This window comes from Oryx dammah, unplaced genomic scaffold (assembly GCF_014754425.2).
Source record: "Oryx dammah isolate SB20612 unplaced genomic scaffold, SCBI_Odam_1.1 HiC_scaffold_6, whole genome shotgun sequence".
NCBI lineage: Eukaryota > Metazoa > Chordata > Mammalia > Artiodactyla > Bovidae > Oryx > Oryx dammah.
In genome coordinates, this window is record NW_024070190.1 from 27,037,859 (window position 1) to 27,061,875 (window position 24,017).

Here is a 24,017-nt window from a genome sequence, read left to right on the forward strand (position 1 = left end):
ACCAGAAAACAAACTGCTCCATTTCCCCTCATATCCCTCATCTTCTTCAGCAAGGGGCTGTGGAGGGTGCAGATGGCCAGGGCCAGCCAAGCCTACAGGAAGCCAGGGGCTGGGGTATGAGGCTATGTTTGCACTCCGGGGTCCTGTTTTTGAGTAGTTTGAATAGTAGGGTGCTGTGTGATCTCATGAAGTGTGAGCTGTGGAGTTGCAAGGGTCACACCCCCAGATCAACGACTTGCTGGATATGTGATTTGGGCAAGATGTTTGATTTCTGCCTATCCTTCTCTTGATAGTTACCAACTGCCTGACCTTAGGTGGTCAGAAGCCTGACTATCTCTGAAATCAAAATGATGGGACTTTTCTCAATACCAGATAATGGCCTTTTCCCCTCTTCTGCTGCCTTTTTGCCACCATCCTTCTATTTTGCCCCACTGAATAGACTGTAAGCCCAAAGAAAGAAAGAAATATATCCTGGCATTTCCAAGTTTTGTTTACTCTATTGTTTAGAAAATTCTACCATCAGTCACCAGCCAGTTAATCAGCTAGATATTTAATTATCTTGGGATATTTTTGCCAGTGTGTAGGCATGATGCTGTCTCTAGAAGAACCTGCAATTAGATTTGATTAAATATATGCTCATTGGAGAAGGAAATGGCAACCCACTCCAGTATTCTTGCCTGGAGAATCCCATGGACAGAGGAGCTTGGTGGGCTACAGTCCACAGGTTGCAAAGATTCGGACACGACCGAGCAACTTCACTTCAGTTTCACTATGCTCATTAAAGGGCATCCCAGGTGGCGCTAGTGGTAAAGAACCTGCCTATCAATACAGGAGACGTAAGAGATGCAGGTTCGATCCCTGGGTTGGTAATATCCCCTGGAGGAGGGAATGGTAACCCACGCCAGTGTTCTTGCCTGGAGAATCCCATGGACAGAGGAGCCATAGGTTACGAAGAGTCCAGCATGACTGAAGAGATTTAGCATGCATGCATGCTCTTTAAAAGATTAATACCAATACTTTCAAACACCAGGGAAAGGATTCTGTTTCCCTACAGTGACTGCGTTCTGAAAGTTGGCAGTCTGGCCAAAGAAAGCAATACCCATCCTCAGAAAGAGATGAGTATGCCCACTGATGAGTGTTTGACAAGTGCTCACAACCAGGCATCAGAGACTGAGAGCTACAAGGACAGGGAGGTCCCTGTAGGCTGGAGCTGCAGAAGAGGCTTCTTGAAAGAGATGACACTTGAGGTATGCCTTGTATGGAGGTTGGGTTCAGAGAAGAAATAAAGAGAGGGAAGAGGGAATTCTAAGTGGTAAGGAACCAGGAGGCTGAGAGCCACACCAAACTCTCTCAACACTTAGATCTCTGAGATTTTCCAACAAGAACAAATAGATTTCCCCTTTAGATGGGAGGAGACAAATCCAAGTTCTTCTGACGTGATGTTTTCATGGAGAAACTGTGATAGTGTTTTTTTATCATGAGAACTAGCAAATGAGAGGATGCACACACCCCCACTCACCCCACCTCCAGGTAGGAAAATGAGGGCAGAGGAGGGAGATGGGGGAAAGAGGAGAGGAGGCAGCCACTCACTCCCAGGTTGGTACTGCAGGAACACTGTGTGCCAGGTTCCGAAGCTCACAGTGGGCAGATTAGCCAGTCAGTCATCCCCTGTGAAGTGTACACTCCTCACTGGCAAAATATAAATGCTTAATTGATGCTTAATTGTATCAGGTTTTACAGCGCAGAAGGGTTAGGACAAAGGATGTGTTTAAAATACTGCATGTCTCTCTGTGTTCCCCTGTAGCTGGTGGAACAGTTAAAAGTCATATTTGATGTGGAGTATTTCGTGCCTGGGTGACTTGAGGAACCAGATGTTACCTGGAGTATTGCACTGCAGCCTGGGTACCAGCCTGGAGGCTTCTATGCTGGTTTAAAACACTGTGAGGGCTGCAGGGTGTAGTTCTCCATTCCCTCATCCACAGGCATTCAGGGACCCTAACACTGAAAAAGTCATGCTCTCATTCTGGGCTGTTTGGCATGGACAGATCTTTCCAGGGAAGCCACTTGAGGAAACTTAAATTTAAGACTGCCTAGAGAAAGCTGGGAAAGATATGCCCATCTGAATGCATAGTTCCAAAGAACTGCAAGGAGAGATCAGAAAGCCTTCCTAAGTGAACAATGCAAAGAAATAGAGGAAAACAATAGAATGGGAAAGAATAGAGATCTCTTCAAGAAAATAGAGATACCAAGGGAACGTTTCATTCAAAGATGGGCACAAAAAAGAACAGAAATAATATGGATCCAACAGAAGCAGAAGATTTTGAGAAGTGGTGAGAATACACAGAAGAACTATACAAAAAAAAAAAAAAAATCCTAATTATCTGGTAACCATGATGGTGTAGTTACTCACCTAGAGGCAGACATCTTGGAGTGCGAAGTCAAGTGCAAAGCTAGTGGAGATGATAAAATTCCAGTTGAGCTGTTTCAAATCCTAAAAGATGATGCTGTTAAAGTACTGCACTCAATATGCCAGCAAATTTGGAAAACTCAGCAGTGGCCACAGGACTGGAAAAGGTCAGTTTTCATTCCAATCCCAAAGAAGGGCAGTGCCAAAGAATGTTCAGACTACCACACAACAGCACTCATTTCACATGCTAGCAAAGTAATGCTCAAAATTCTCCAAGCCAGGCTTCAATAGTATGTGAACTGAGGAATTCCAGATGTTCAAGCTGGATTTAGAAAAGGGAGAGGAACCAGAGATCAAATTGCCAACATCTGTTGGATCATAGGAAAAGCAAGAAAATTCCAGAAAATCATCTACTTCTGCTTCATTGACTACAGTAAAACCTTTGACTATGTGGATCACAAAAACCTGTGTGTGGAAAATTCTTAAAGAGATGGGAATATCAGACCACCTTACCTGCCTCCTGAGAAATCTGTATGCAGGTCAAGAAGCAACAGATAGAATCAGACATGAAACAATGGGCTGGTTCCAATTTGGGAAATGCGTATGTCAAGGTTCATGTTGTCACCCTGCTTATTTAACGTATACGCAGAGTACATCATGTGAAATGTTGGGCTGGATGAAGCACAAGCTGGAGTCAAGATTGCCGGGAGAAATATCAATAACCTCGGATATGCAAATGACTTCACCCTTATGGCAGAAAGTGAAAAGGAACTAAAGAGGCTCTTGATGAAAGTGAAAAAGGAGAGTGAAAAAGTTGGCTTAAAATTCAACATTCAAAAAACGAAGATCATGGCATTTGGTCCCATCACTTCATGGCAAATAGATGGGGAAAAAATGGAAACAGGGACAGACTTTATTTTCTTGAACTCCAAAAATCACTTCAGATGGTGACTGCAACCATGAAATTAAAAGCTGCTTGCTCCTTGGAAGGAAAGTTATGGCCAACCTAGACAGCATATTAAAAAGCAGAGCCATTACGTTACCAACAAAGGTCCATGTAGTCAAAGTTATGGTTTTTCCAGTAGTCATATATGTATGTGAGAGTTGGACCATAAAGAAAACTGAGTGCTGAAGAATTGATGCTTTTAAACTGTGGTGTTGGAGAAGACTCTTGAGAATCCCTTGGACTGCAAGGAGATCCAACCAGTCAATCCTAAAGGAAATCAATCCTGAATATTCGTTGGAGGGACTGATACTGAATCTGACTGATGCTCCAATGTTTTGGCCACTTGAAGCTAAGAGCTGACTCATTGGAAAAAACCCTGATGCTGGGAAAGATTGAAGGCAGGAGGAGAAGGGGATGACAGAGGAAGAAATGGTTGGATAGCATCAGAGGCTCGATGGACATGAGTTTGAGCAAGCTCCAAGAGTTGGTGAAAGACAGGGCAGCCTGCAGTCCATGGGGTCTCAGAGTTGGACACGACTGAGTGACTCAGCAACAAAAAGAAAGCTGGAACTTCCCTGATGGCTCAGACGGTGAAGGGTATGCCTGCAGTGCGGGAAACATGGGTTCGATCCCTGAATCAGGAAGACCCTCTGGAGAAGGGAATGCCTACCCACCCCAGTATTCTTGTCTGGAGAATTCCATGGGCAGAGGAGACTGGCGGGGTACAGTCGGTGGGGTTGCAAACAGCCGGAGATGACTGAGCTATTCATACATTTTTTTAGAGGAAGCTGGGTCTCTTGCCCAATGAAAGCTACAGTTAGTTTAACTTGAGTTCTGTGAAATCATTAGAGATGAGTTCTAGAGAAAGACATCAGAATTTGAACATGGAACAGAAAGAAGTCAGTAGGCTCTATTATGTGATAGATTTATTTAGCCAGGCTGCAGAAATGAACATTTTGTGAGAATTTATGGAGAGGCTCAAGTTTCATCTTTAAAAAATATTTTTCCTTGAAGAACCAGCCCCATTCATTCAATTATCTGAGGGTATTATAATTAGGACTGAGCACATAATGGCAGGAATACAACATTGATGATTATTTCTACTACAGGGACTCAGAAAGTGACTAGCAATCCTTCAACATGTGAATAAACCAGTGACCACAAAATCTATGAAGACTCTTAAAAGCTACAGAGGCAATGACAAGTCTAGAATTCTCTACAGGACAGGTTAGGGAGGCAGTCCACCAGAAAATGCCTGGACTTGACTTGATGCTGAATGCGCATAAGAAACACACAGTTTATGTTTTATATTTCTGATGAATAATACTAGCAAAGCTTTCTTTAAAAATGCACTTACTGATGCTTTCTGAAAATGCACTTACTGATTTTTAGACAGATGTTAAATGCCCACATGAAAGAATATAATTATATTTACATTCAAGTGTCTTAGGTGTGCAGTGGAAATATTGTGAGTTTGGGTATGTTTGAAGGTGGGTATTCTAAAGCCTCCCCACTCCATCTTTATCAAAGCTACTGGGAAATCTGAACAACATTTTTCATGAGCATTTTAAATCACTTCCATTTTCCTGGTACTAAGTCTCACAAATCCCACTGGTTCAAATCTTCTTTAACTAGATGTTTTCATTTTGAGAGCTTATCATTTTAAATCAGAGCTCCTAAATGTGCATCTCTCTTTTTTCTCTTCATTTTAGCCCCTAGATCCTAAAGATCTGGTTTCCCATTGCATAGTGTTCACATGCTCATCTACTCTGATTACATGTGTCAGCCTGACATTCCCAGGGTGCCTCTGGACAACTGAAGAGAGGCTGGCGCATCAGGGTGGAGCTAGGTTTGGAGGGCATAGTGAAAGCTGCCTCTTCTGTCCTTGCCCCTTCACTCCTGGGTGAATCATCTTCAGTAGCCCCAAACAATGTCTTTGCATACCCTCCCTGAACACATTAGAAAGTATCAATTCTACAACAGGTTTCTATGCTTAATTCATACAAGCAAGCAGTCTTTCTAGTCAAGGGGGCTGATTTAATAGCAAGAACAATTTATTTCCCTCTGGGTAGGTGGAAACAGTTGGACTCTAATTCTTAAGAGCCTTTGTTCAGGAACATCTGGGTTGAAACTACTGTAGTTAACAGATGATGTTGGCAGTTAAAATAAAAAAAAAGGCTTTGTATAATGTTGTCAAATTTGGTAGACCTCTACTTAATAATTATCAAGAAAGCAATCTAACTTGTTATTACAACAGTTTTATTGCAGATTGCTGGTTTAAGACCTTTTTGTGACAAGTAGTGCTTTTTTTTCCCCTTGAAAAAAGAATTCATTTCGATTTCCCTGTAATTATTTTTGCAACCACTGGCAACTTCCTGCCTTGAACATATTGGGACATTTTATTTTAGAAAACAAGAATTAAATTCTTGCCACCTTATGGATGATTTCATCTTGTATATCTCATTGCGGAAGCTTCCTGGCTTCCTTTTTGTTCTTTCCCTCACACTAAGCCTCCTTTCTCTTCCCACCCCAGGTCTGTATATGCTTAAGCCATAAGAATGATTCTGAAGATTAGATGAGCAAAACCGATTTTGCTTTACAAAAAAATGGTATCAAATGATACAAGTAAATATTTAATTTTAGGACATCAGTTCTAAGTAGTCCAAAGGCACATCTTTTGTAACAGGATCTGTGGGGGTTTCCAAGGAGAAATCACTGTCTGTACCTTAGAATTGTGCTTACCTCAAGTCACAGCAGATTGAAGGCAAACATTAGATTCCTAGAGCATATTTCTGTTGTTAGTTCCTTCTACACCTTTCTTTTCCTGTCTGCTTCTAACCCACAGGTTAAAAAGCATCTTGTTTCACGATTCTAGACTCACTTCTAATCCTTTTCTGTCTAAACTAGACTCTCCTAGTTTACCACTTTATCTGTTGTGGATCATTCCAGCAGCTCATGAGATTTTGGTTCCTAATGTTTCATACATTTATTTAATCAGCATTTACTCAAAGCGTACTCTTTGCACTTTGAAAAATGCCAGAGAGACAAAGCATATGTCGTACACTGAAGAATCTCAGTCTAGGACAGAGAGACAAGTAAACACGTATGACCACACCCCACCCCACTCACTCTGTTTACTCACCTTGATTTGCCCTTCCTCCTGGACCCCAACAGGTTGTACCCTGACTTTCACCAGTTTTCTATGGCGGGAACTAACGAAAAACTGTAATTTTAAACAGGGAAAGATGTAGTTCTGTTTCCAGTGTAAATTGTAAATTACTTAAGATTTGTGGAACCAGAGATCAAATTGCCAACATTTGTTGCATCATGGAGAAAGCAAGGGAGTTCCAGGAAAACATCTACTTTTACTTCATTGACTACACTTAAGTGTGTGGCTATGTAGATCACAACAAACTGTGGAAAATTCTTAAAGAGATGGGAGTATCAGACCATCTTACCTGTCTCCTGAGAAACCTGTATGCAAGTCAAGAAGCAACAGTTAGTCCTGAACATGGAACAATGGACTGGTTCAAAATTGGGAAAGGAATATGTCAAGGCTCTATATTGTCACTCTGCTTATTTAACATCTATGCAGAGTACATCATGCAAGATGCCAGGCTGGATGAATCATAAGCTGGAATCAAAATTTCCAGGAAAAATATCACAATTTTATATATGCAGATGATACCATTCCAACGGCAGAAAGTAAAGAGGCATTAAAGACCCTCTTAATGAGGGTGAAAAAAGAGAGTTAAAAAGTTGGCTTAAAACTCAACATTCAAAAAACTAAGATCATGACATCCAGTTCCATCACTTCATGGCAAATAGAAGGGAGAAAAGTGGAAGCAGTGATATTTTATTTTCTTGAACTCCAAAATCACTGCGGACAGTCACTGCAGCCTTGAAATTAAAAGATACTTGCTCCTTAGAAGGAAAGCTATGACAAACCTAGACAGTGTATTAAAAAGCAGAGACATTACTTTGTGACCAAGGTCCATATAGTCAAAGCTATGGTTTTTCCAGTAGTCATGTACAGATGTGAGAGTTGGGATCATCATGAAGACTGAAAGCCAAAGTATTGATACTTTCAAATTGTGTGCTGAAGAAGACTCTTGAGAGTCCCTTGGACTGCAAAGAGATCAAATCAGTCAATCCTAAGGGAAATGTACCCGAAGTATTCATTGGCAGAACTATTACTGAAGCTGAACCTCCAACTCTTTGGCCACCTGATGCAAAGAGCCAACTCATGGGAAAAGACCCTTATGCTGGGAAAGATTGAAGGCAAAAGAAGAGGGCAGCAGATGATGAGGTGGTTAGATAGCATCACTGACTCAGTAAATATGAATTTGAGAAAATTCCGGGAGACAGTAGAGGACAGAGGAGCCTGGCATGCTGCAGTTCATGGGGCCGCAAAGTCAGACACGACTGAGCGACTAAACAACTACAATGTCTATAGGGACAGACAGCAACAGACAGTTAGAAAGAGGAGGTCTGGGACCTCAGGGAGTGATGGGGACTGTGGCACATTGGAGCGCACATGTCCTGTCCAGAGGGTTAAGTGCTTTGAAAGTCCAGTCCCTTTTAGCCATGTGGAATGCAGCTCTAATACGGCCAGATCTGATTTTCAAGGAACACTGAAAGCTAGCTTCTATATGAAGTCACTTATTGGTACCTAATTCTGGTGTTTTGTTTGCCATTGTTATTGTTTTTTAAATGCTGTACTGACCAAACAGCATATGTCTGCATTTTGTGCTTCTGGCAACCGCTTCATTTCCTCTGCTTTATTAAGAAGCAACTGTGTAGCACACTGCCCTGAGACTCGATTTCCACTTTTGACATTTCTACATGAAAGTTGTTTAATCTTGAACAAATTGCTTGATTTCTGCTTTTGGCTTTTCTTCTTAAATGCCACTTGACCTTGAACAAGTTGCTTTTCCCTCTTTGAACCTCAGTTTGTCCTCCGTGTGAGAAGGGCAGGGCCAATCAATCTTGAAGTGCCTGAGTCTGAAAAACCTATGGTTGTGACACTGTTCACATTTGCACACACACCTCTTTTTATTACACTTGTCTTTATTGCAATTTGCAGACCCTGCATTTTTTTTTTTTAACGAATTGAAGGTCTGTGGCAAGCCTATTCAAGCAAGTCTACCCCATTTTTCCAGTAGTATTTGCTCACTTCATCTCTCTGTGTCACATTTTTCTAATCTTCACAATATTTCAAACATTTTCATTATTATTATATTTGTTATAATGATCTGTGATTAGTGATCTCTGATGTCACTCTTGAAATTGTTTTGTTTTGTTTTGCAATGGATTTTTTTTTAAATTACAGTATGTTCATTATGTTTTAGACACGATGCTATTATTGTGCACTTAATAGACATGGTATAGTGTAAACACAACTTTCTCATTCACTGGGAAACAAAAAATTTCATGTGACTTGCTCTATTGTGATATTGCTTTATTGAGGTGGCCTGGAACCAAACACACAGAAGCCAAGGTTTCCCTGTGATCACTTTGTTTGTATCACTTAGTCCCTGCCTTCTTAGTCCCTTTGGCCAGTGAACAAAGGCTTGTTTTAAGTCAAAGAGTTCTTGAAAGAGGCCTCTCTACGGCCACATAGAATCATTTTAGATATGGATTTGAAAGTTACAAAAGAAGACTCAGATCTGCTGGTCCGCCCTGGGCTAGGTGAGGAATATGCACAAAGCCATGTAGACTTTAATGACTTTTCTGAGTTATAAAGCGGCTTTCTTTTTATATAGAGTCGGAAAATGGTATTGTGGTAGCTAGGCAGACATGATTCACCCTAACTATGAACTATTTCTTCCCTTCTCACCAATACGATCAGGTCATTAAAGCAATTAAGGTCCTTGATGCCAAGAACCATCAGAATCCCAAATGGGAGTGGCTATGGCTCGAAGGATTTCAGCAAATCATTCTCTTCATGATCTGTACTGAATTAAGATCAGCCTTCTCCTCAAGTTTGGCTCTTGGTTGCTATTTACATTAAAAAGTGGTTACTTAATCTGGTAATTTATTTCAACAAATATTGCATAAGCCATCTGATATTTTAAACAATTTAAGCTCCAGAGGTAACAGCCCCATAAACGGTGTGTGTTAGTGTGATGCTCTATCAAACATAACTTAGGAAGAGCACTTTTCCAGCTGTAGTTGGATATGTGGGTTGGTGTTTCAGCAACCTGCATAATCAGCACAAAGCCCAGGTCATTAGAGTCTGTTGGCAGGAATCAGAAAACCTGCAAATCACTGGGAGAGTCCCAAAGTGCCTGGATGCAAGTGGTCGTCTGAAATCTGACTGTTGAAAGCAGTATGGGGGACCGTGGCTTCCCAGGCAGGAATGAACAGCTGGCCTTGTTCCCACCAGAGAGCCAGAGGCCTTCACCAGCACGTTACCTGCAAGCAACACCTCCGCAGGTCCAGTGCATCTGATGATGTCACTTTTCTGTGTAGAACCAACCCAGAGCCTCCCAGTCCACTTGGAAGAAGCTGCAGATTCCTTGCTGCGGCCGGCATCGCGATCTTGTTCCCACCTCTCTGCCTGACCTGGTTGCTGTCACTCTGCTGTTGCTTCGCCTTGTCACTGTCACTGTTTTCACTCAGCTGCAGCCTCACTGGCTGTAATGCTGGTCCTTAAGCACTGTGACTCCCTTTTAACCTCAGGGCCTTTGCACTTGCTGTCTCCACTCCCTAGAAAGCTCTCTGCCCAGATCCCCTTGCTGCCTGCCCCGATCATCATGCTACAGTGCTCTGTGCTCTTGTTTTACTTTTTCAGAAAGGACCCCCTGGACCATCACAGATAGCACACCTCCCTAGTTACTCTTTAACCTCTTCAGTCCAGTTCAGTCCAGTTCAGTTCAGTCGCTCAGTCGTGTCCCACTCTTTGCGACCCCATGAATCGCAGCACGCCAGGCCTCCCTGTCCATCACCAACTCCCCGAGTTCACTCAGACTCACGTCCATTGAGTCCGTGAGGCCATCCAGCCATCTCAGCCTCTGTCATCCCCTTCTCCTTCTGCCCCCAATCCCTCCCAGCATCAGAGTCTTTTCCAATGAGTCAACTCTTCACATGAGGTGGCCAAAGTGTTGGAGTTTCAGCTTTAGCATCATTCCTTCCAAAGAACACCCAGGGCTAATCTCCTTTAGAATGGACTGCTTGCAGTCCAAGGGACTCTCAAGAGTCTTCTCCAACACCACAGTTCAAAAGCATCATCAATTCTTTGGTGCTCAGCTTTCTTCACAGTCCAACTCTTACATCCGTACATGACCACCGGAAAAACCATAGCCTTGACTAGAGGGACCTTTGTTGGCAAAGCAATGTCTCTGCTTTAACCTCTTAGGTGTTTTATTTTCTGCACAGTATTTGTCCTTATCTGGAAAGGTTTTATGTATTCACTGGTATATTTGCTCATTGCCTATCTACCCCAGTATAAAATAGGCTTCACTGGGGACAAAGATGTTGTATATCCTGCCAGGTATGAGCTGGGGACTTAGGGCAAGTTACATGGGCTTTCTGAGCCTTAGTTTCGTCACTTGTAAAATAGAACCATCAATGTGTACTTAGTCGCACAGTCGCGTCTGACTCTTTGAGACCCCATGGACTGTAGCCCACCAGATTGCTCTGTCCATGGGGATTCTCCAGGCAAGAATACTGGAGTGAGTTTCCATGCCCTCCTCCAGGGATCTTTCCAACCCAGGGATCAAACCCAGGTCTCCCACATTGCAGGCAGATTCTTTACCATCTGAGCTACTAGGGAAGCCCAGAAACACCAATGGAAGTCTGAATAACTGGGGTCATATCTCCCTCTTAGGGATATTATGGGGATGAAATGAGAACACCAAGAGCCTGACCTGTGACTCAGCACCTCCTCCCCATCACAATGCTAAAGCTGAATAACCATCAACTCATTTCTCAATCTGTCAGTCAACCAATGTTTTTCTATCTAAAAGTCCTTAAAGCATGAGTGATAATGCCCATTTAGGAAACTTGTGATACATAATGTATATAATTCTTTGTTAGTTTATGTGAGCTTTTATTTCTATGAGTTTGTAAATATATGTTTTCACTGTTTCAGGTTATTTACATCTTTGTACCTACAAAATAATGTTTGTTGATCTACCTTGAAATATTCTTCAAAAAGTCATTTTGAATGCAAATACAATACTGTATGCTATTTTATCTTTGCCTTTTTATTGGACATTTAGGTTACTTTCAGTTTTGTTTTTTTTTAACTGTGTCTTAGTAGTACTTCCATGAGCATCTTTATGCCTAAGTATTTTATTGAACTTTTTTTTCTGTTCTCTTAGAACCGAACATGAGTAAGCAGAACTGATTCATTTCTTGAGTTTTCTGTGTCAGGTTCAATGTACAGTACTGTGGGGAATTCCAAACAAGTCCATAACTCTTGAAGAAACTGCGCTGGTTGAGGAGATAAAGTTCAGACCATGAAACAGTAGGAGGCAACCATAGCCGGGATAAAATCAACTAAGGGCTAAACAACGTGGTTGCACACAAGGTGCTTGAGGTGTTCTGAGAAAGAAAATCAGAGAGTGACAGTAGTCTGAGAAGGCCTACATGGAAGGTCCAGTGTGACTTGGGCCTGCAGATTGGGTTGGGAGCAGAGGAGGCTTTCTGCAGCAGGAACCGTGTGGGTGAAGACCTGGAGGCAGGAGCCAGCCGGCCTCCGTTCAGTCTGGGCTGCGGGTAGGAACGCCCGGCAGATGCGGTGAGAGAGCTTGGATGATGCCAGGAGTCGCGGTCCCGTCATCATGTGCTGGGCACTTACACGGAGGCTAAGGGTTATTACCATCATTCCAAACGCGCAGGGGTCTGCTCGGAACAACAATATGAGCCATTTGTACAAAAGACCGAAATGGAATCCAAATAACAGGTCCAGCTGCTCCAAATACCTCCCTCCCCCTGCAGTTAACATTTTACTACCCGACCGAGTAACTAATGAATCTGGCCCAGCATAAATCCCCAGGCAGAAGTCCCTGCTTGGGGTGTGTGTCTAGACATCCAGACCTGAGTGCAGTTTGTACTTTGAACATTCAGCACCTTATCACTTGTGAGAAATCAAGTTTAATGGGGAGGATGCGGAGGTGTGGCTCCTAGCCCCCTCCCTCTGGCACACAGACTGTCAAATAGGGGTCCCTTGGATAATGACTGCATCAGGAGATGGAAAGGTCGTAACAGTGTTTGTTGTGTGACTCTGGTCATTTGGAACCACTGACTGGGCAGCACTTTCTGTCTCATTGCAGGCTGTGTTTTGTGAAGCTCAAGCTTCTCATGATAGCCATTGAGTACAAGTCCGCCAATCGAGAGAGCCGGTAAGTTCGCCATGACCCAGCGCCCAGCTGACATGATGGTGAGCATGCAGGCGGGGAACATTCGGTTCACTTCTTTCTTAACGTGTTATTTATTTGTTTGGAACCCTAATGCAACACTTCTCTGACTTGAAGTCACATTTCAAGGTGTATTTAACTAGACCCTGCCACTTCTGTCCCAGAGACACCTGGCATCCCAAACCCCACTGGAGAGACTGCTTCTCCAGGGGAAAGGAATGAGGCATCCAGATCTCCATCTGATCACACCAACTTACACTTTTCACCCTCTAAATATAAAACAAGGGACAGACCCTGTCCTTAAACCCATGTTTACTGCTGTGAGCAAAAAGCAGGTGGACTCTGGCCTCCTTCAAAGCAGGCATGGGGCAGAGCCGTGATGGGAGATCACAGCTCTCTTGGAGCCAAATTACAAGCAGCCTATTGTGTACCATATGTGTTTCTCCCGGTGCAACTGAAATCCAGGTGGCAGAATATCAGCTTCATGTAAATTAGCCCAGAGAACAGGGCTTGGAGGCAGGAGCCCTCTTTATTTATTTATTTTGTACTTAATTATGTGCAAATCAGACTGATGAGGGACCAGGTCTGGTCAAAATAGATAACACTCCAGTCAATATATGAGTTTGTGCTGGAAGTAGGAAGCATTGCCATTAACAAGGAATTTTTGTTGGAGTACTGGATGCATTACAGATAACAGAGAGATGACTTTTTTGCTCCTGAATTCTTTTTTTTTTTTTCTCCTCAATTCTTATCAATAGCTTTAGAAGAAGGAGAGCTTACTGAGAAGTGCTCAGGCTTATGTCCCTTGAACTGACATCCATGTTAAAAAGTTTACCTGTAGGTGTCCATGGGAATGGTGGAAATATCCTCCAACATATGCCTTATTAACTGACTGCAGGGCAAGACTAGAAGGTTCCTGCTATCATCATTTAAGGAGTTTCCATTTTCTGAGTGCATGACTCAATAAAGCCAGACTTTCACATATGTAGCCCGTGTCTCTATGAGCCAAACACAAGCAAACAAACAAACAAAATCAAACACTGGATTGTAAGCCAGTCAATCCAATGTTCTCTGTTACCTTAGCCACCAGATCAGATTGCTCACAAAGTCAATCTGATCACATATTAAATAATTTTGAATATCCAAATCAACCAAAAGGAAGACAAAATGGTAGATTTGGTGACCACATGGTAGACCATGGTCTTAGCAGTTGACAACTATTTATGTAGATATACGTTTTTCTTCTCTGTGCTGCCAAAGTGAAGAATATTATTTGCAAAACACCCGAGAGTTCTTGGCTATTTGCTGTTCAACAGATAAAGTGGATGTTTCTGGGATTGTTGCTTGCCCATGTTGTTGCCAATATACCCCTGTACCTGTGTAGGGGAAAATGTGTATCCTGGGTTTCTGCAAATGATATTCTCATGTTGCCAAGTTAGTAAATCTTTGTATAATTTAGTGCTCTCTATCACTTCTGTACATCTCTAAGGGAAAAAAATGTCATCATGTGGGTGATGCTGAAGAGTGTTTCTCAGCCATTCTGGAATAATTCCATGGCAGGAGACTGCACCCTGTACCTTAACCAGCCATCTCCCACCTGCCACTTCTTGGTCACAAAGGAGGGAGAGAGAAAGACTTAACGGTTTCAACGTGAATCCGCTGTCACCGTTCTAAGAAAAATAACTCAGTGCTCTCCCTGAAGGCACAATCTTTTATTTGATAGATGCTCCAATTAATTCAGAAATCAGAGATGTTTTCAACAAAGCCATATTTGCACGTACAGAAAGCTTTTAGAATTTCCTTTTTCAGAAGAGAGAGAAAAGAACCAGTAAGACTTGGGTTTAGCTTTCTGTCTATAGCTGCCAGCTTTAATCTTCAAACATGGCTTGGTCTCAGTGTGGAAGCACGTTGGTTCTTGTGGAAAAAGGTGTGTTGGAGGGAATGTGGATCATGCCTCCAAGAAAACACAGGACTCAAACACAGTATTTGTGTTAAAAAGAACTGAGCTTCTGACCCTTCCTGAGATAATCATTTTGATTTTGTTCTTCATTTAAAAATGTCCCATTTGCCTTCCTCTCCCATTTCCTAAGTGACTGGGTGTTACAATTCAGAGGGCCGCCCCCATTCTTTTTTTCCACCTCTGCCCCGTGCCTCTGACCTGTGTGAACTGCCTCCTTTGTTGCTGTTTCACCCCCATGATACTGTTCCCATGCTTTGCCAGAAAACCTTGTTTTCACATGCATCCTGCAAATAACTTGAAACAAAGGTTTTATTCCTTCTTTCCTTCTGGTGTCAGTCAATTAATTATCCAATTGTTTGATTTTCAATTCTTTTCTTGTCGTTTTGCAGAAGCCGAAAGCGGTATGCTCTCTTCGTTAACTTTCCTCCCAACTTCCATCCTCCGTCTTCACGTCTAACCACAGGACTAACCCTTTGCCAAGAATTCAGGAAGATAGAGATTATATATATGTGTATACATATATATAATCTCATTCCCTTGTCTAGCCCCGTATATACATATATTATATATATGTGTGTATATATATGTTTTTATATACAAACCTCTCTCCAACCAGAGTCCATAAAAACTGAAAGTAGCATATTGCTTTTCTTGTTTGATTTGGCGATTCTTTTGGATCATGCACTAACTTCTTTGCAGGAAACCTACACAAAACAAAGGCCCAATCCTGTTTTCAGTCATGGCACCAGCGATGGGAACAAATGCTAGTAGAGCTGACAAAGGAGAACGGGTCTCTCCAGCCCTTGGTGTCTGTTTCTGTCCTGTCCTGATGTGTTTTGGTGCCGTTTGTCTGCATACCACATCCACATTCCCGGTGACCTCCTCTGCCCTGTGTCCGGTTTCCAGTTTGTAGAGACAAATCTGTGTCCTTTTATCCACAAAACAGAGACCAAGCCCTTACACGTAACTCTCTTTCCGTATGCTAATTCTGATGATAACATTTGATGTACTTTCTCCCTGGGCCAGTACTCAGTACAGACTTAGAATGCTGCTACTCAATTGCTAGGTCATCGCATTTGGTTTACTGAATGAGTACTGTTTATTGAGATGAACTCATGTTTCTCTTTCTTCCCAATGTGTTTGGGCATATTTCTCAATATGAAGTATCTCAGTTTTCACCATGTGACCTCACCCTGTTTTGCTGCTTTTTATGTTGCATGAAGCATGACCAAATCCTCATCGATAGATTTTTTTTCCCCTCCAACTTTTTGGGTTTATATTTGCAGTGTTGTTTTCTCCAAGACAGTATTGTTGAAAACGTACTATTGAGATGCCTCCTTGTTCATATTCTCTAGAGTTGTTTTGTTCTGTGGTTGTAATCACGGTCATGTGTTTTTGTTTGTAATTGTGTGTGTGTGTGTGTGTATCTATCTATCTGAAACTCTTTCCAAAATCAGATTCTTCAGTGATTCTCTTGAGTAGAGGTGGCTTCCTGTCAGTTTGGTATTATTGATATGATCCAACTGCAAGAAGTTACTGCAACACTTTGCATCTTCAAAGGTCCACAGTGGTTGCACCTCTGCTGTTGGCTTTTGGCCTTTGAGCCCTTTTATCTTGTGGTGAGGCATGTTGTGATATAGGCATGACTTGTCCTGAAGTGTATCAGAAAGTGACATGGTTTGCTCCCAGAACCAAATATCCAGCATGGTCCTTCCCAAACGAACTCTCTTTCCCATCCCATAAGGCTACTGTTTTCCTTATGTGCAAAATAGATTTTAAAATGACATTTCTAAAATTACTGAAATGGATTCAGGCTAAACAAGTCCTTGCCCCTGTCATTGGCAGACCACAGAGGTGGTCATTTGAGTGTGATCAACTGGGAGCAATCTTTATTATGCTGTCTCTGTGTAAGTGAATTGGGCTCAAACATATTGAAGCATGGAATGCACACTGTGCCCTTACATATATTTTATAGGAAAAGTGTGTGTGTCTAGTTGTGTGGGACTCTAGCAGAATATATTTTAAACCCAAGAAGAAATGAAAAGTTCCAGAAAGTCAATAAGATTTGTGATTTGGGGTTTCTTTTGGCTGTGCCTGAACATAGCCCATAAACTGCAGGGCAACCACTGGTCAAACAAAGTCCCACCCAATAGCAATCTCTGTGACCTTGTGTGGTCAGAAAGACCACCCCCCACTGGCACGATTCATCTGGGCACAGCATGAACTAAAGTGCTACATGTCCTTATCGTTTTGCCCTAGTTCATGAAGTCCCATTAGCTTGCTAGACACAGATATAATTACCATGTTATCAAGTACAAACTGTTTTCTCATGTGAGTGATATTTTTGTAATTGCTCAGGGAATGGTACGCTACACCTATCAAAATTGAGGGGAGGGAGGAGAGAAATACACACCTGTCATATTTATCCATAGTGGATAAAAAATTTGCTTTAAAAAAATGTGTTTCAGTTGAATAACTAATCCTTGGTTGTCTCCAAAAATAGTGACCAAGTAAAGTTTATGATGACTGAAGAAGGGATAACTAGATGTTTCCCAGTTGTTATGCGTAAGTGGTAGAGAAAGGGAACAAATCATTTTGCTGCTGATGCTGCTAAGTCGCTTCAGTCGTGTCCGACTCTGTGTGACCCCATAGACGGCAGCCCACCAGGCTCCCCCATCCCTGGGATTCTCCAGGCAAGAACACTGCAGTGGGTTGCCATTTCCTTCTCCAGTGCATGAAGGTGAAAGTGAAGTCACTCAGTCGTGTCCGACTCTTAGCGACCCCATGGACTGCAGTCTACCAGGCTCCTCCGTCCATGGGATTTTCCAGGCAAGAGTACTGGAGTGGGTTGCCATTGCCTTCTCCAAATCATTTTGCTATCAAGCAACAAATCCCCAGGAGTGTGGTCACTCCTTTGGTAGGCCCAACTGGTGAGAATTGCAGCTTGGACTTTGGAAGAACATCTGTGACTACCTTTCTCTTTATTAGAGAAGGAAAGAGACACTTCTGTAACTGAGGCCACTGCTTATGGTTTTCACTCATTCAAGAGAGTTGAAATGTGCCTATTGCAGGCAGGGCTTTAAGCTGATTACTATGAGAAACTTGCTTATAAAAGTAAATAAAATAGGATTATGGTTTTCAGTCTTTTATTTAATTATGGTTTCCCTACAGAAAATAAATATTTGCTCCATAGGGTGTATAAGGAACTAAAAAATAAGTCTAAATATAAAACTAGGAAAAAGAGAGGGAGAGTAAGAATCCTTGGGGAAGGGATCACACCAGCCCTTTGCCTCCAGCTGTTACTGAATGTTTTCAGTTGAAATTAACAAGATCATAGAAGAAAAAGAGGATCACTTATAGTTCCTTGAATTAAGAAAAAATCCATCCCTGCCAAGAAGATGTCCCTATTGGAATTCTGCTAATTGATATTTAGGCTTTTTTTCTTAGAGATTTCCTTGATTCTTCGCGTGACACATCTTGACATTTATCTCTGATAAGCTAGTGAATTAGACAAAATTGGAGCAAAAGCCTGTTTTAAAGTGAGGCACAAGGAGGGAGACTTTTGGCAGCCATAAAAGCCAAACAAACTTAACGTCTTTTGAGATCAAAGATCTTTGGAAAGATTTACATATTCCCATTAGAAGGTCAATAGCATATTCTAAGGGTAGCAAGCATTTGGCAGGAAAAAGAGTTACTTCTGTCTAGGATCCTTATCTTTTTATAGTTTCAAAGAAAGGAGGATTTAATGGATTTAAACGTTCTAGATTTGGAATGTGGATAGAAGACTCAACTGTCTAAAATATCAAAAAGAGTAATAGATTTCCTTAAAGAGACTTTGAAACTTGGTACCCTTACACAGGAAGTATTATATGCAATGGTCCCCTGAAATCAGGGGCACGTGCTTCTTTACCAAACCCTTAAATCTATGAGTGGAATGCAGCACAACAAACCTTTGTGTATCTAGATTTCTTTCCTTCATTATTCTCAAGAGCTGAGCTCAGCCTTTTGGTTCCCACCCAGAAGGGTGCCTTAGCCTGAGCAGGATACTACAAACGATGTAGCCTTGGCTCTCACACAGAGATGATGTGAAGCCTCCCCTCCTGTCCAAGAGGGAACAAGAGGGCATCCTAGAGTCCCATGGTCAGTGATGCCCTTGGAGGTGCTTACAGGGCCTTACACAATCAGCCATGAGGTTTAAGGAACAGGGAGATACTCTACTGTGCAGCCAAAAGCTAGTCCAGATGAGCCCATCTCCAGATATGTCATGGGGATCAAAATGCTTTGGATATCTCAATCAGTACAGAGGTCTTCCAGTACCAGTAAGATGCCTCCTAGGTAGTTTATTAGCACCAAAGATCAAACGGAGAGCAGTGGTGCTCTGAGAGATTGTCTCCTCTTGTTTAGTTGGTGTCATTACCTTGCTTACTAATAATAGTGACCATGTATTAAGGACCTGCTTTGTGATCCCTCACTCAGGACATAGTATGAATGGTATGTACTTTAATTCTCTTTGTGACACTATAAGCTAGCAATTATTCCCCCCATTTTACAGATGAGGAGAGTGAGGTTTGTCAGCAGGTCCATGCCCAAGGCCAGGACCTGAGCTCGGCTGTCCAACACACACACCTGTTCCCTTAACCAACACAGGCATCGAAACTGAGATTTGAACCTAATGTACCTGACATCAATGCCCAAAAGCTTTCCTCTCCGCCGCACTGACTTGACTAAAGCAAGCTTGAAGGCTGTAATAAATTATCTCAACCTGCTGTCTCCAGAATGACAGTCCCAAACCCTCACTGTACACCAATTCTTACTGTTGCTAAAGAACAAAGGAAATGAAAAGAAACTTTCCATTGATAGGAACCGTGACACAATGGGCTTGATCACTGGAGTGCAATTAATGAAGCATATGATGCAAAAAAAAAAAAAAAAAGAAACAGGGTTTTGTGTGAGGCTTGTTTTGCTCCTATGTGTCACCCAGACATTGATGAGTGTCAAATTTCCCCTTTTGAATTGCATTGTTAAAACTACGATAGGATTTCTTTTTCACTCAGAAGCTTTTACATCCTTATATGAATACACATCAAAATGTAGGCTTATTCAACTTCAAGAAATTAGTTCCTTTAAACTCCAGAAGGACTCAGAATTTTCCTGTATATTTCTGTATATTATTCTAGAGTGTACAGTTCTTCTCCCTATAATAACTTTATCTAATTATGGCCAAGGTATTTTGGTATGAAGTTCTATGTTCCATTCTATGGGGCCAGCTAAAGTGATGATTTCATTAAAAGTGAAATACACTTTTGGCTTTTTTTGCAATAATAAGAAAACTAATATACATTAGCTTTCTATGCATCATCTCTCTTAATCCTTTGAAAAAAGTAAAGCAGACTATGCTTATCTTCATCTTGTATGTGAGGAAGTTGAGTTCTAGGGAGGATTACTAACTTGCCCAAAGTCAGACAGTAACTGAATGATGGGGTTGGAATTTGGACCCAATTTCTTATTGCCGAACTAGGGCACAGAAGAACTGCCATACAGCACAGTCATGAGGATAAGAAAGTGTGCAAAATCCAGCCTTCTGCTTTTCTAAAACATCCCATTTAATTGACTTTGAAACAGGGACCCATCGAAACTGTCAAAGCTCTGACCCTCTTCCTCTGTAATGGTGAAAAGTCAGAGGGCTGCTAAACCAAGGTGAAGAGTAGTTGAAGGGTGTGTTCAGGAGGTGCCTGATTTAGTGTGACCTGCTGCTTCCTGACTGGTGAGGAATCTCACTGTTGCCTATGGTTCTAGGGCAGAACACTCAAATCTTCATAGACGCTTGCTGTCATTTAGTGTTAATCACAGTGATCTCACAGGATCGGCTTCCTCCCGTCAGGTCTTGTTACTGGTAATAATCGATGCTTCTGTGACTGCAAACATTTTGCAATAATGATCTGCTCTGAGTTCTCCAAAGAGAACAAAAGTTCACCTGGGTCCTTCCTGTCTTGCTACAGATGCCTTGCTGTGCTAGCCACCGCACTTTTCTGGAATGGTTTTACCAGCAGTTAAAGATGACGTCTTAAATGCCATCCTCCGTTTGGATTGTTTTAGACAGTGGAGGAGTTCCTTTAGCCTGATTCCAGACATCTATTACCATAAACACCAACTTTTCAGATCAAAAAGTAACTCTGTGGTATCTAGTGCGGCATTTACAATGCCTCAATTCTGTGTCCCTTAAGCTCAAAGCCTCATCTCTGTCTCTGTGTAAAATAGGCTGTATTCTGCTTTTGATCTGAAGACAGTTAAGTTTGTTTGTTTCATCCATTTATTAGATTAGGATACATTTATCTCTTCTGTCAGTCCAAACACAGCTTGGTCAGCTAATCTATTTATACCACTTTGAAACAGGACAGTGTATATTTAGGTTTATACTTCCCCCATGGGGGAAGTTTTTTTTAGGGATAATTTGCATTTGTGTTTTCTAATTACAAGTTGGCCCCAATCAGGATATACTAGATACATACTTTATTCAAACACTCTCATACTTTTTTGTAAACAGCAGGCTGGAATCATTATTTCCAACTGCTGGCATTTTTTTTTTTTTTCTCATTGTCAGGGTAGATGCAATTCTTTCTACCCAGGCTGCACATGGAATCCACTTCCAGGTCCGTATCAATGTTATGCAGATATTCCGTTTACTTCTACATTGGTTACAGGCATCCCGTACCATTCCTTGCAGTAATATGCAGTGTGTATGTTTCTGTATGCATATAGGGGTCCCATTAATACCCTGCCATCTAATGGAAGGTCAGTGTAGCCATAGCTCTGTTAGACCAATAACACCATCAACAATAATTTCCCAAACAATACATGATTAGGAGCTTTGCCTCAAACCAGAAGCCCATGGCAATCCCATTGTACAAACTCAGCCCTAAAATCTGGATTTGTTTTGATATCTGCAACTGAGAGTGTGCCAGCCTGGGAACCTGGCAGCAGAACTTTATGATGGCATCATCCAATTAGATGTGTAGGGCCGTGGAGATCAGGCTCTAGACAAAATCTTTGGGGAAAGCATTAGACTAGTGGGCCCCCTATAAAGTTAACAATATGGTGTAGCCTTTAAGGTTTTCTTCAGAACATGACCTCATAACTACGTCTTTTTTGTTTGTTTTTGTTTCACTGAGCAGTATATTAATTAATCCTGGAAACCATCTTAAGATCCAAGAAGGTACTTTAGGATTTTTCATCGCAAGTGATGCCAAAGAAGTTAAAAGGTAAGAGTTTATTTTCACTTGCCTTCCTTTTTGGCTCAGCTGTACCTATCTCCATGCACTGAGATATGCTTTCAATGTGTACTGGGCTCTAACCCCAGAAGTGCTTAACATGTCTGTTTCCATCAAATGGTGCTGAACCTTAGGAAAAAAGGATTGTGCTTTGACATGCTTCCATGGACTCCTCATCACACAATGAGTTCCATACCTTTGAATTAGAATGGTAACATTTTAGACCTAGGAGACCCTAGATACCTGGTCTTGCATTTTCCAAGTGAAGAAGCTGAGTCTCAGGGAGATTAAGCGATTGCTTAAGATCACCCTAGTTCCTGATGACCCAGAACAACATAGGACAATGGCCCCTCATCTAGTGCTCTTAACATTATCCAGGCAAATTTACTTGAGAAGTCTCTATTTTCTACTTTAAGTGTCAAATGGAATCTCAAAAAAGTTTGGATTAATTTCAGATGAAATGCCAAACTGGCTATATTTCTATTGGTGGCCTTTCTAGATAAGTGGCTGACTTGGTCAGGTTTAATTCTTAAGCCTCTGTAGGTACAATCCAGGATTTCACTGGCCTCAATGTTTCATGACACTTTTGTTCATATTCTCAAACCTGTTTAAACAGCCCAGGAAATCATAGGACTTTCTGCAGAATACCATGGAGTATTATTATATTTGATTCTAGCCTGTGAACTAGAAAAAATTTACTGATAGAAAAATGTGACTCAGAAGGTCAGAAGGGTCACTCAGCTCAAGGACAATGTCACATAAAATATCTTAAATAAATGATGAGTTGTTCAGGTGCGTCATTTTTATATTAAGCCTATTGTCTTCACTGGGCTTCTCAGGGGCTCAGTGGCAAAGAATCTGCCTGCCAATGCAGGAGACACAGGTTTGATCCCTGGATTGGGAAAATCTCCAGGAGGAGGAAATGGCAACCCACTCCAGTATTCTTGCTTAAAAGAGTCCCATGGACAGAGGAGCCTGGTGATCTACAGTCCATAGGGTCACAAAGAGTCAGAAACGACTCAGCGACTGAGCATAAGAGTATTGTCTTCATCCAGTGAACTCCTATTCAAAGTCAGTCTGGTGCTGGGTATTCTACAGTCTTTGTTGCTAGTCCTGAAAATAACCTGGTGAGGTTGGTCTTCTGAAACTCTCTAGGCTTCAGTTTCCTCATCTGTGAAATTGAGACAAATGATTTGTACAAGGCCATGTAGCATATAAGCAAGTGGCAGAGCCCAACTGGACCTGGTCTTTCCTTTTCTAAGGAAATTTTTGACCATAGTTAGAAACACTAGTGAGTTTGTATGCAGAGTTCCATGTGCACCAGCTGTGTTCTAAGTTCCAGATACCAAACGTTGATGAACTCATTTAATCCTCTCAACAGACTGTGAGACAGGGAGCATTGCTACTGCCATTTACATGTGAGGAAACTGAGGCACAGATTAGTTAATTAACTTGCCCAAAGCCACATGGCTACTGAGTCATAGGGCCAGGGTTTAAAACTAGTAAGTCCCATTCCAAAGCTTACATTCTTATTTGCCAAGAGGTGAATCTGCCATGCTGAGCACAGACCTATGAGATTTGACAACTGACACTTTTTTTCTTCCTCTTCATCCCCTCTTAAAACTAGCCCTACTAGTTATAAAAGCTTTTAGGGGGACTTCTCTGGAAGTTCAGTGATTAAGACTCCATGCTCCCAATGTAGGGGGCATGGGTTCAATCCCAGGTTGGGGAACTAAGATCCTGCATACCTTGTGGTACAGCCAAAAAAAAAAAAGAAAGCTCAGGAAAAAAAAATGGGGTGTAGAAGCGAAAGAAAAAACTTGAGACTGAGGTATCTAATGATTTAAATTTACTTCTGCAAATTGGCACAGGATTGTCATTATTCAGGTGAAAGAGGAAAAGCTCCTTATCCAGTTCATAGAACCTCACCTTTTCTAGGAATACCCCCCAAACTGGGGTCACCTGCAAGAGGAAAGCCAGGCTAAGTGGGACTGAAGCCCCTCCAGGTCTCCTGGGAGAGAAGGTTGATCCCTTGACCAGACACAAGACACAAAAGCTGGAGCATGCATAG

At 41.9% G+C, this 24,017-nt stretch overlaps 1 protein-coding gene across 13 annotated transcripts in view; it reads left to right on the top strand.

Annotated features, from left to right (window-relative positions):
* Window positions 1–24,017, top strand: part of KCNMA1 (potassium calcium-activated channel subfamily M alpha 1) — a 773,098-nt gene that overhangs the window by 591,461 nt on the left and 157,620 nt on the right. For all 13 annotated transcript variants that reach the window (XM_040242344.1, XM_040242341.1, XM_040242343.1 and 10 more), the window contains exons 16-17: window positions 12,635–12,703; window positions 21,851–21,937. In XM_040242344.1, the coding sequence (XP_040098278.1) occupies window positions 12,635–12,703; window positions 21,851–21,937 (156 nt within the window). The remainder of the gene's footprint in view (window positions 1–12,634; window positions 12,704–21,850; window positions 21,938–24,017) is intronic.